At 43.8% G+C, this 13,761-nt stretch overlaps 1 protein-coding gene across 2 annotated transcripts in view; it reads left to right on the forward strand.

Moving 5' to 3' along the window:
- ATRX (ATRX chromatin remodeler) overlaps positions 1-13,761 on the forward strand; it is a 272,152-nt gene that overhangs the window by 151,348 nt on the left and 107,043 nt on the right. For both annotated transcript variants that reach the window (XM_077285034.1, XM_077285033.1), the window contains exons 14-17: positions 1,361-1,454; positions 7,978-8,074; positions 8,909-9,097; positions 9,253-9,394. In XM_077285034.1, coding sequence (XP_077141149.1) covers positions 1,361-1,454; positions 7,978-8,074; positions 8,909-9,097; positions 9,253-9,394 — 522 coding nt within the window. The remainder of the gene's footprint in view (positions 1-1,360; positions 1,455-7,977; positions 8,075-8,908; positions 9,098-9,252; positions 9,395-13,761) is intronic.

Raw genomic sequence — 13,761 nt, forward strand, 5'->3', positions numbered from 1 at the left:
AACTTTGTATGCATATGTCACCAAATATCTTTGTGTATATTAGAACAGAATAAAAATCTGCACATAACAAATGTAAACATTACTTTCTATTAAAATCTTTTTAATAGCGATTTTCCATTCACTACTGTATTTGATTGTACATTGTTGTACACTTACTACAATGGAAAGATAAAAAACAATGACACTGGCGCTAATGAGAAATATATGTGCAAGCTGCTGATGTCAGACAGGTACCGTGCCTCACCCGTCACACCTACAGGTGAACAAAAACAAACATAAAAATAAGATATCGCGCTAAAACACTAATGTACTAATCTGACCTATTGTGGGTTTTGCAGAAGACTTATCTGTAACCACAAGCTACCGCCACTAGAAATGCCAAAACCGTTTTAATTTCTTTTTAACTTTATCAGTTTTAATAAAAATGTTTAAATATACGGATATACCTTCCTATTTATACAATAATTATAGGTCATATACATTTACTTTTATTTGTCATTTATAAGTAATTTTTAATTCATATACCTTAGCAGTATTTTTTACCGTAGTGGTATATACATTTTAATATTCCCTTTCCATATCTTCCCTCTCCCCCTTTTTCTCCCCTTCCCTTCCCCTCCCCCTTCCCCCCTCCCCCTTTTTTCCACAGTTTTGGTTGTTTAATTATAATAAAATGATTGTATTTTATATAAGCATTGTTGGCAATCCCACTACATATTGCTGTAGCATCCCACACATTACATAAATATAACAAATCAATGGGAGCAATTATTGCGCATTTATATTCCTTTTAGGGGTTAATTTGTTAATTCATCAATTACACTGGTAAACTATATATAGCGATCGGCAGTGAGGGGGCGGTAACCCTGACTAAGAGGGACGGTGTCCCTCGAAACGCGTTGGTTAGCTTCTTGCCCCGCTCTACACGCCGTAGTTTTTGTGACGTCACACGCTGCTGGGTTAGCAGTGTCGGCCATTTTTTCACACGCGCATCCAGGATCGCTACCGGCCGGAGCACTTCTGGCTCTGCGCGTTCTCTAACTACGGGCATTCTCACAGCCCACTCCTGCCGCCAGGTGTCCGGTACTCACAGCAACCGACACTTACAACCAGCACCGCTATGCCAGTCGTAACCCCTATTGTGCCATCTTCTAGGTAAGGAGCAGTGCTCACCTTTCTTTGTAACACCAATATCGGTTTTGGCATTTCTAGTGGCGGTAGCTTGTGGTTACAGATAAGTCTTCTGCAAAACCCACAATAGGTCAGATTAGTACATTAGTGTTTTAGCGCGATATCTTATTTTTATGTTTACAATGGAAAGATATTATTCTTTTAACTTTTTATACCTTTATTTTCCTAGTGAGCAGCGATGAATCGGAGTCTGCAAGTGAAGGTTCTGGAGTCAGCGAAGAAGTCACTGACAGTGAGTCTGATGACCAACGCCCCAGAACAAGGTCTTTTTTTTTCTTCTTTTATATACAAAGTTGTCTTCATTGTAGCCATGATTATGTACAGGTGCTATTCACAAAATTAGAATATCATCGAAAAGTTAATTTATTTCAGTTCAATGCAAAAAGTGAAACTCACATATTATAGTCATTACAAAAGAGTGATCCATTTCAAGTGCTTATTTCTGTTAATGTTGATGATTGTGGCTTACAGCCAATGAAAACCCAACAGTCATTATCTCCGAAAATTTGAATAATTAACAAAAAACACCTGCAAAGAAAGGCTTCCTAAGCATTTAACCCCTTTCTGACCTCGGACGGGATAGTAGGTCCGAGGTCAGATCCCCTGCTTTGATGTGGGCTCCGGCGGTGAGCCCACATCAAAGCTGCGACATGTCCGCTGTTTTGAACAGCTGACATGTGCGCGTAATAGCGGCAAGTGGAATCGCGATTCACCCACCGCTATTAACTAGTTGAATGCCGCTGTCAAAAGCTGACAGCGGCATTTAACTACCGCATCCGGCCGGAAATGTGCACATCATCAACCCCCCGTCACATGATCGGGGGTCAGCGATGCGTCGGCATAGTAACCAGAGGTCTCCTTGAGAACTCTATGGTTGCTGATGCCGGCTTGCTGTGACGCCACCCTGTGGTCAGCGTTCATAGCAAGCCTGTAATTCAGCTACATAGGAGCGATCTGAGCATCGCCTCTATGTAGCAGAGCCGATCAGGCTATGCCAGCTTCTAGCCTCCCATGGAGGCTATTGAGGCATGGCAAATGTAAAAAAAAAAAAAAATGTTTAAAAAAATATGAAATTAAAAAAATATATAAAAGTTTAACTCACCCCCCTTTCACCCCATTCAAAATAAAACAATAAAAATAAAATCAAATATTCACATATTTGGTATCGCCGCGTTCAGAATCGCCCGATCTATCAATAATAATAATTAAAAAAAAAATCATGATCTGTCGTATCAAGAAAAAATGTCCTAACGCCAGAATTACGCTTTTTTTTGGTCGCTGCAACATTGCATTAAAATGCAATAACTGGAGATCTAAAGAACGTATGTGCACCAAAATGGTATCACTTAAAACGTCAGCTCGGCACCCAAAAAATAAGCTCTCACCCGGCCACAGATCCCAAAAAGTAGAGATGCTACGGGTCTCTAAAAAAAAAAAAAAAAAAATTGCCATTTTCATTTATTACAAACTGGAATTGGAATTTTTTGTCACCACTGAGACAGAAAATAACCTAGACATGTTTGGTGTCTATGAACTTGTAATGACCTGGAGAATCATAATGGCAGGTCAGTTATACCAGAGGTCCCCAACCGCCGGTCCGCGGACCAGGACCGGGCCGTTGGGGTTTTGCAGCCGGTCCGCGGCGCCGCTGACAGCGGCTAAACACGCCGGTTGTGCGGCTTGTCACACTCCAGCGCCGCAGCGTTCGTCACACTCCAGCGCCGCAGCGTTCGTCACACTCCAGCGCCGCAGCGTTCGTCATTACCCCTTTGGTGGGCGGCCGTGGAGTTCGGGCGGAAGTCTCCTCCCCCTCATCCGCCACTCCCTCCTCCCATCTCCCGCTGTACGAGCAGGGCGGGCGGCTTCCACAGCCCGCCATGTATTTCCGGAGTCACCATGGGTGCCTGTGCGTGTGTGCGGGAACAGCGGGCTGGGCCCCTCTGAATGAAGGTATTACCGGCGGCTGTGCAGGGTCCATGTGTGGGGAGCTGGGATATAAGATGTAGCAGTGCTGAATATTTTTTTGGTGATATGATTTCATGAAGTGGCCATGAAACTTAATAAATAACAAACTCAGCTCTGCTACATCAGTAAAAAACCAATTGATTAATCATTAATCAATTGGTTTTTTACTGATGTAGCAGAGCTGAGTTTGTTATTTACTGTTTGTTACTCATGTGCTCTCAAGAGAAGTTATCGGTCCACACTGCACTGATAAAAGTACCACAAAGCTTTAGCATGAGGCCAGATGTAGCAGAGAGGAATGTGTCACTTGTAGATTTCATAAACAGAGTGATTCATTTGTCGGGTTTATGAAACACTGAACACAGATGTAGCAGAGCTGATGGTGTCACAGCAGAGTACATTCATTAATCATTAATGAATGTACTCTGCTGTGACACCATCAGCTCTGCTACATCAGTGTTCAGTGTTTCATAAACCCGACAAATGAATCACTCTGTGTATGAAATCTACAAGTGACACATTCCTCTCTGCTACATCTGGCCTCATGCTAAAGCTTTGTGGTACTTTTATCAGTGCAGTGTGGACCGATAACTTCTCTTGAGAGCACATGATCAATGACTAACACAGGTCTGCTACATCCGCACCGCCGTGCCGGAGGAAATGTTATGGAATGATCAGGAAACTGTCAAGGAGCGAAAGAAAAAGAACAAATCCAGCCCTGCTACATCTGAGTTACAATATTATTAGTGAACCATCACACAGCAGAGGGTTCGTCATAATGTATCAGTGCAGGATAGTTATAATATAAGCTCCATCCCTCCATAACCTCACCCCCATATGACCAAAGCCCCGCCCCTGCCCCACCCCCACCGGGCCATGGAAAACTGGTCTTGCTTAAAGCCGGTCCCTGGTGCAAAAAAGGTTGGGGACCTCTGAGTTGTACCATTTAGTGAACCTAGCAAACCCCTCCCCCCCCCCCCCCCCAAAAAAAAAAAAAAAAAAGTGTGGGATTGCACTTTTTTTTTCACTGCACTTGGAATTTTTTTCATGTTTTCTGTTACATAACATGGTAAAACCAATGGTGTCATTCAAATGTACAACTCGTTCCGCAAAAAATAAGCCCTCACATGGCCATATTGACGGAAAAATAAGAGTTATGGCTCAGGGAAGGAGGGGAGCCAAAAATGAAAATGCAAAACCCAAAAATACCCCTGATCATTAAAGGCTTAAAAACAACAGTATCACTGTGCTTGATTGGCCAGCAAACTCGCCTGATCTTATCAAGAGGAAGATGAGACACCAGACCCAACAATGCAGATGATCTGAAGCAAACCTGGGCTTCCATAACACCTCAGCAGTGCCACTGGCTGATCGCTTCCATGCCATGCCACATTGATTGCCGTAATTGATGCAAAAAGAGCCCAAACCAAGTATTGAGTGCATTTACTGAACATACATTTCAGTAGGCCAACATTTCAGATTTTAAAATCATTTTTCAAGCCGGTGTTATAAAGTATTCTAATTTACTGAGATAATGATGACTTTTGGGTTTTCATTGGCTGAAAGTTAAGTTGCTCACTTTCCCCTTTCTTGGCATCCTGTGTTACACACATGAATTCTAACTAGTAGCCTCAATTGGTTGTGACATTGACAGCCATATCATCTATAATATAACGCTGGGAAGCGTCACTCTGTCCGAAGCCTTTATAGACTGTTCAAGCGCCGGCGCAGTCTGGACCCCAGAGTGACACAGCCCAGGAGATCATGGTGTGCGTAAGCACTGAACGCACACCGCGATCTCCAACGGAGAAGCATGGATGTGCCAGGAGGGTGAGTATGCTATACTCACCTGTTCCGTTCAACCGCTGCGCGCCGCTCCGTCCTCCACATCCTCTGCCTGTGACGTTCAGTTTAGAGGGCGCGATGACGCGCTTAATGCGCGCCGCCCTCTGACTGAACAGTCACAGCCAGAGGACCCGGAAGACTGAGCGGCAGGCAGCACTGGATCAGGGCCAGGTGACTATAGCAAGTGCCGGGGGCCTGAGCTAGCGGCGACTCCGGCACCTGACCCCCACAGCGCGCTGGTGTCCCCGTCTGCTCAGGCCCCCCAGCACTCGGCACCCAGCGACGATAGGTGAGTATGTTTTTTTTATTTATTGCAGCAGCATACAGGGCATATAATACTACTATGGAGTATCTTATGGGGGCCATCAACCTTTATGGATCAGCATACAGGGCATATAATACTATGGAGCATCCTATGGGGGCCATCAACCATAATGGAGCAGCAAACAGGGCATATAATACTATGGAGCATCTTATGGGGGCCATCAACCTTTATGGATCAACATACAGGGCATATACTATGGAGCATCTTATGGGGGCCATCAACCATAATGGAGCAGCATATGAGGCATATACTATGGAGCATCTTATGGGGGCCATCAACCATAATGGAGCAGCATATGAGGCATATACTATGGAGCATCTTATGGGGGCCATCAACCATAATGGAGCAGCATATGAGGCATATACTATGGAGCATCTTATGGGGGCCATCAACCATAATGGAGCAGCATATGAGGCATATACTATGGAGCATCTTATGGGGGCCATCAACCATAATGGAGCAGCATATGGTGTATATTATGCTATGGAGCATCTTATGGGGGCCATCAACCTTTATGGAGCAGCATATGAGGCATATACTATGGAGCATCTTATGGGGGCCATCAACCTTTAGGGAGCAGCGTATGGGGCATATGGATGGGAGCAGCACATGACAGAATAGAGCAGCACATGACAGAACGGGGGTGCTGGATGGCAGCAGCACATGACAGAACGGGGGTGCAGGATGGCAGCAGCACATGACAGAGTGGGGGCGCAGGATGGGAGCAGCACATGACAGAATATGGCAGCACATGACAGAACGGGGGTGCAGGATGGGAGCAGCACATGACAGAATATGGCAGCACATGACAGAACGGGGGTGCAGGATGGCAGCAGCACATGACAGGACGGGGGTGCAGGATGGAAGCAGCACATGACAGAACGGGGGCGCAGGATGGGAGCAGCACATGACAGGATGGGGGCGCATGATGGTAGCAGCACATGACAGGATTGGGGTGGAGTATGGGAGCACCACATGACAGGATTGGGGTACAGGATGGGACCACCACATGACAGGATTGGGGTACAGGATGGGAGCATGTGTCGTGATGTGCTACTGTCTTCCTGAGCACTCATCCTAAGATGGAGGCACACAAAACAGGATGGGGCTGCACATGACAGGATGGGGGCGCAAGATGGTAGCAGCACATGACAAGATTAGGGCACAGGATGGAAGCAACACATACCAGGATGGAGACCATATACCAATATAAATGCTCGCCACCCGGGCGTAGAACGGGTTCAATAGCTAATGTACTATAAGGCCATGTTCACACGCTGCGGTTTTTACCGCGGAACCGCCGCGATTTTGATGCTGCGGGTCCGCAGCAGTTTCCATAGCGTTTACATTAACATGTAAACCCTATGGAAACCGCAAACCGCAGTGCACATGCTGCGGGAAAAACCGCGCAGAAACGCAGCGGTTTACAACCCGCAGCATGTCACTTCTTTGTGCATAATCGCTGCGATTCTGCACCCATAGGAATGCATTGAACCGCTTACTTCCCGCATGTGGCTGTGCCCACGTTGCGGGAAGTAAGCGGATAATGTGCGGGTGGTACCCGGGGTGGAGGAGAGGAGACTCTCCTCCAGGCCCTGGGAACCATAAAATAGTGTAAAAAAAAGAATTAAAATAAAAAATGAAGCTATACTCACCTCTCAGCGCTGCCCGCGGCCGTCCGGTCTCAGTTGCTGTGCCGAACAGGACCTGTGGTGACGTCGCGGTCACATGACCGTGATGACGCCGCGGTCACATGACCGTGACGTCACGAAGGTCCTTGTCGGCACAGCCGCTTGCAGCGCCGGGGAGATCGCGACGTCAGAGGGTGAGTATAGCCAATTTTTATTATTTTTTACATTACTATTGATGCTGCATATTGCTGCATATGCAGCATCAATAGTACAGCAGTAATCCCGCAGCGGAAACCGCGGAACAAACCGCGATAAATCTGCAGGGATAACCACAGCGGTTTTGCCCTGCAGATTTTCAATTCCGCTGCGGGATTAACCCGCAGAGGAACCCGCAGCGTGTGAACATGGCCTAACAGGACTGAACTAATCTGTTCTCTAATGGTAAAGATTTGTAAACACACAACACCTTGTTGATAATTGATGCACTTGTCATCTGTAAAAGGTAATTCCAGTATACTACTGCACATGTACATCGTGGTGATTGCATAGGCAGTGCACCCCCACCACACAACCAGCCACAGTGCTCCACATCTTCCCCTTAGCACATCAGAAAGGGGGGCTGCTCTGCTCTTTGGTATAAATCCTGCCCCTGTTCATAGCAGTGGACATAGCTAGAACGTACTGGACAAGCAGAACCTGCACAGATTTACTCTGGTGTTTGCACACGTGTCTCCATTGGTTGCTTACTGAACGGTCAGATTTTACAAAAGTCAGTGTTTCAGATCTGACAACAAGTGGGTGACATGGATTCTGTCCACCTTGCAGAGTACATGCTGCCTCCAGGACATTGCACAGCAAGGAACTTTGCTTCTCTAAACTGCATTCTGACTAATATCACCAGAAGATTGTACTCAACTGTCCAAAATAAAAACAGTGCCTAAATTAGTTATTTATACAACCATTATTTTTAAAGGCTAAAATGGAATTTCTCAAATATATCTGTCGCTTATAATTTTGCAGGTCGTCAAAGAAGGAAGCAGAGGAAACTCAACGAAGTTATAAGCAGAAAAAGAAGAGGCGACGAATCAAAGTCCAAGAGGACTCTAGTGAATCAAAGGTACCAGCCACAGTTACTGCACACTGGATTTTAGGGTGTGTGAATATCTATATCCCGAGATCGCACGTGCCCTAATTATAGCAGGTTTCCTGCAACACCTTATGCTATAATGCAAGTGGATGAGGCTTTCACACTCTATGAAAAATATCTGCAATGATATCCAGACATACTGTGTATTTTCAGATTAATGTCATCCTTTATATGCGATGTACTTGGTGTATTTTTCTCCACTTACGGTATATGTGTGGGTTTGCCACTGATGGTTAGAAGTCTTACGCTAGGGTCACACAACAGAATTTTCTCTGATGTCATCTAATCACATTCTGATCAGACTCTGATTAGAGGATGATCGTATTATGATCCGATTTTTTTCAGAAGACAAAATGGAAGGAAAAAAGGTCTCAATCTTATCCATTCTGTCAGTCCATGAAAATCTGACGTATTGTACTTGAATGTTATCTCATTGCAGTCTGACTTTTTTTTCCAATTCCCCCCCCCTTTTCTTTTAGCAGACTCTGTCCGAGTTAAAAATCTGACATGTGCATGGCCCCATAATCTCCTACTACTATCCACACTACAGTATATCACTTGTACTGCCACATCTCATCCTGCAGATGTCACTGTTGTCCTTTAATTTCTGTATGTAAACTTTTGCAATAAAGAAGCGGCGGCTCTGATGATTAGCCCTAGGTTAATTGGTGCCTGCTGGTGGCTTCTTGGACAGTGGGTTTGTAAATAAGACCAAAGTGCTAATATCTACTATACTTTTTTCTACAATTAAAGCTTGATATTAATAATCACTAGCCAGCTATGTATTTCTTCTAAATAATTTAGGCAAATTCAGAAGATGGAGATGAGGACGATGACTCGGACTCCAAATCTCCAGGAAAAGGTCGGAAGAAAATCCGAAAAATCTTAAAGGATGACAAATTAAGAAGAGAAACTCAAAATGCTGTGAAAATTGAAGAAGAAAGGAGGAAGAGAATTGCTGAGAGAGAACGAGAGCGGGAAAAATTGAGGGAGGTAAGATTATCACTACGTACCACAATTTATCCTTCTAATATATGATAGCCAAATAACACGATTAAGTTTGTAATGCATGACATAATCTCCATGTAATAACTGTTTTGTGCACAGGACTGCTTTCAGTGACCGTCTAACTAGTGTTCTTGATTTAGGTTATTCTTGTAGAAGATGCCTCACCAGTTAAATGTCCAATTACCACAAAGCTTGTTTTGGATGAAGATGCTGAAACAAAAGAACCTTTGGTGCAGGTTCACAGGAGCTTAGTCACAAAGCTTAAACCCCATCAAGTTGATGGTAAGACTGCATATTTTTTATGTTTAATATCAATTAATAAAATATCATGTATTTTCCCCCCACAACAGTGTAAACTCGCGCAGCCTGTGTGTGTTTTGATTTTTTTTCTTCTTACTCTAAGCACATCAATCTCTTCCAGTCAAAAAGCGCTGCGCTTTAGATAGCTGGATTGCTATTGGAGGAGGTGGCTGGACCAGCAGGTATCATTCTCCTCCTTCAGCTGGCATTTTATACCTTCAGAGCTGTGCGGTCTGTGAGAAGGGCTGAACAATCGGGCAGCTCTGCACAGAGGAGGAGAACCTGTAATACTTGAACATTAGATCCACAAACTTATGTCCCCTAATACATTTATTAAAATAAAGTGGACAATCCCTTTAATTTAATATTCGCTTGTATATGCTAGCTGCACCTATTCGTCCTGTTCGTCACATGCCCCCCCCCAGGATGACAGATTTTCTTGCTTTAGCTAGACCCTCACATCCCTTATTGTCACAATATCACATGATCAGAGCAGTTTAACACCAACCATACAAATAAAACAGCACTTATGAAAAATATACTACCAACTTAGAAGAATGTGACACTGGTGCAATGTTTAATATTGGTTAAAGTAGACAAATCCGATATAAGTATACTACCAGACCCAGGGGTTTTCTTAGCCCCATCACCAAGACAGAAGGTCATCATCTTGATAGCCAAGGCTCACATCTAACAAATCTTCATGCCTCTTGCCTAGCTGTGGCGCTGTAGCACGTGGTAAGGTTTTCACTAACTCCAAAAGGAGGATAAAGAGAACTGACCATTAAATGGGTTTTACTATGATGGTAAGTGCATTCTATGTAAGAGAACTTAACCCCCAGGTTAATTAACTTATGTAAAACAGCTTAAAAAAATTAACCCCTTCATGACCCAGCCTATTTTGGCCTTAATGACCTTGCCGTTTTTTGCAATTCTGACCAGTGTCCCTTTATGAGGTAATAACTCCGGAACGCTTCAACGGATCCTAGCGATTCTGAGATTGTTTTTTCGTGACATATTGGGCTTCATGTTAGTGGTAAATTTAGGTCGATAATTTCTGAGTTTATTTGTGAAAAAAACGGAAATTTGGCGAAAATGTTGAAAATTTTGCAATTTTCACATTTTTAATTTTTATTCTGTTAAACCAGAGAGTTATGTGACACAAAATAGTTAATAAATAACATTTCCCACATGTCTACTTTACATCAGCACAATTTTGGAAACAAATTTTTTTTTTGCTAGGAAGTTATAAGGGTTAAAATTTGACCAGTGATTTCTCATTTTTACAACAACATTTACAAAACCATTTTTTTTAGGGACCACCTCACATTTGAAGTCAGTTTGAGGGTTCTATATGGCTGAAAATACCCAAAAGTGACACCATTCTAAAAACTGCACCCCTCAAGGTGCTCAAAACCACATTCAAGAAGTTTATTAACCCTTCAGGTGTTTCACAGCAGCAGAAGCAACATGGAAGTAAAAAATGAACATTTAACTTTTTAGTCACAAAAATGATCTTTTAGCAACAATTTTTTTATTTTCCCAAGGGTAAAAGGAGAAACTGGACCATGGACGTTGTTGTCCAATTTGTCCTGAGTACGCTGATACCTCATATGTGGGGGTAAACCACTGTTTGGGCGCACGGCAGGGCTCGGAAGGGAAGGAGCGCCATTTGACCTTTTGAATGAAAAATTGGCTCCAATCTTTAGCGGACACCATGTCGCGTTTGGAGAGCCCCCGTGTGCCTAAACATTGGAGCTCCCCCACAAGTGACCCCATTTTGGAAACTAGACCCCCCAAGGAACTTATCTAGAAGCATAGTGAGCACTTTAAACCCCCAGGTGCTTCACAAATTGTTCCGTAAAAATGAAAAAGTACTTTTTTTTCACAAAAAAATTATTTTAGCCTCAATTTTTTCATTTTCACATGGGCAACAGGATAAAATGGATCCTAAAATTTGTTGGACAATTTCTCCTGAGTACACCAATACCTCACATGTGGGGGTAAACCACTGTTTGGGCACATGGTAAGGCTCGGAAGGGAAGGAGCGCCATTTGACTTTCTGAATGAAAAATTATCTCCATCGTTAGCGGACACCATGTCGCGTTTGGAAAGCCCCCGTGTGCCTAAACATTGGAGCTCCTCCACAAGTGACCCCATTTTGGAAACTAGACCCCCCAAGGAACTTATCTAGAGGCATAGTGAGCACATTAAACCCCCAGGTACTTCACAAATTGATCCGCAAAAATGAAAAAGTACTTTTTTTTCACACAAAATTTCTTTTAGCCTCAATTCTTTCATTTTCACATGGGCAACAGGATAAAATGGATCCTAAAATTTGTTGGGCAATTTCTCCTGAGTACGCCGATACCTCATATGTGGGGGTAAACCACTGTTTGGGTGCACGGCAAGGCTCGGAAGGGGAGGCGTGCCATTTGACTTTTTGAATGGAAAATTAGCTCCAATCGTTAGCGGACACCATGTCACGTTTGGAGAGCCCCTGTGTGCCTAAACATTGGAGCTCCCCTACAAGTGACCCCATTTTGGAAACTAGACCCCCCAAGGAACTTATCTAGATGCATAGTGAGCACTTATAACCCCCAGGTGCTTCACAGAAGTTTATAACGCAGAGCCGTGAAAATAAAAAATAATTTTTCTTTCCTCAAAAATGATTTTTAGCCCAGAATTTTTTATTTTCCCAAGGGTAATAGGAGAAATTGGACCCCAAAAGTTGTTGTCCAGTTTGTCCTGAGTACGATGATACCCCATATGTGGGGGTAAACCACTGTTTGGGCGCACGGCAGGGCTCGGAAGGGAAGGCACGCCATTTGGCTTTTTGAATGGAAAATTAGCTCCAATCATTAGCGGACACCATGTCGCGTTTGGAGAGCCCCTGTGTGCCTAAACATTGGAGCTCCCGCACAAGTGACCCCATTTTGGAAACTAGACCTCCCAAGGAACTAATCTAGATGTGTGGTGAGCACTTTGAACCCCCAAGTGCTTCACAGAAGTTTATAACGCAGAGCCATGAAAATAAAAAATAATTTTTCTTTTCTCAAAAATGATTTTTTAGCCCACAATTTTTTATTTTCCCAAGGGTAACAGGAGAAATTGGACCCCAAATGTTGTTGTCCAGTTTGTCCTGAGTACGATGATACCCCATATGTGGGGGTAAACCACTGTTTGGGCATATGCCGGGGCTCAGAATGGAAGTAGTGACGTTTTGGAATGCAGACTTTGATGGAATGCTCTGCGGGCGTCAGGTTGCGTTTGCAGAGCCCCTGATGTGCCTAAACAGTAGGAACTCCCCACAAGTGACTCCACTTTGGAAACTAGACCCCCAAGGGAACTTATCTAGATGTGTGGTGAGCACTTTGAACCCCCAAGTGCTTCACAGAAGTTTATAACGCAGAGCCGTGAAAATAATAAATGTGTTACCTTTCCTCAAAAATATTTTTTAGCCCAGAATTTTTTATTTTTGCAAGAGTAACAGGAGAAATTGGACCCCAAAAGTTGTTGTCCAGTTTCTCCTGAGTACGCTGATACCCCATATGTGGGGGTAAACCACTGTTTGGGCATATGCCGGGGCTCAGAATGGAAGTAGTGACGTTTTGGAATGCAGACTTTGATGGAATGGTCTGCGGGCATCATGTTACGTGTGCAGAGCCCCTGATATGCCTAAACAGTAGAAACCCCCCACAATTGACCCCATTTTGGAAACTAGACCCCCCAAGGAACTTATCTAGATGTGTGGTGAGCACGTTCAACCCCCAAGTGCTTCACAGAAGTTTACAACGCAGAGCCGTGAAAATAAAAAATCATTTTTCTTTCCTCAAAAAAGATGTTTTAGCAAGCAATTTTTTATTTTCACAAGGGTAACAGGAGAAATTGGACCCCAATATTTGTTGCCCAGTTTGTTGTGAGTATGCTGATACCCCATATGTGGGGGTAGACCACTGTTTGGGCATATGCCGGGGCTCGGAAGGGAAGTAGTGGCATTTGAAATGCAGACTTTGATGGAATGGTCTGCGGGCGTCACATTGCATTTGCAGAGCCCCTGATGTGCCTAAACAGTAGAAACACCCCACAAGTGACCCCATTTTGGAAACTAGACCCCCCAAGGAACTTATCTAGATGTGTGGTGAGCACTTTCAACCCCCAAGTGCTTCACAGAAGTTTATAACGCAGAGCCGTGAAAATAAAAAATAATTGTTCTTTCTTCAAAAATTATGTTTTAGCAAGTAATTTTTTATTTTTGCAAGGGTAACAGGAGAAATTGGACCCCAACAGTTGTTGCCCAGTTTGTCCTGAGTACGCTGGTACCCCAAATGTGGGGGTAAACCACTGTT

Source organism: Ranitomeya variabilis, chromosome 2, assembly GCF_051348905.1.
Source record: "Ranitomeya variabilis isolate aRanVar5 chromosome 2, aRanVar5.hap1, whole genome shotgun sequence".
NCBI lineage: Eukaryota > Metazoa > Chordata > Amphibia > Anura > Dendrobatidae > Ranitomeya > Ranitomeya variabilis.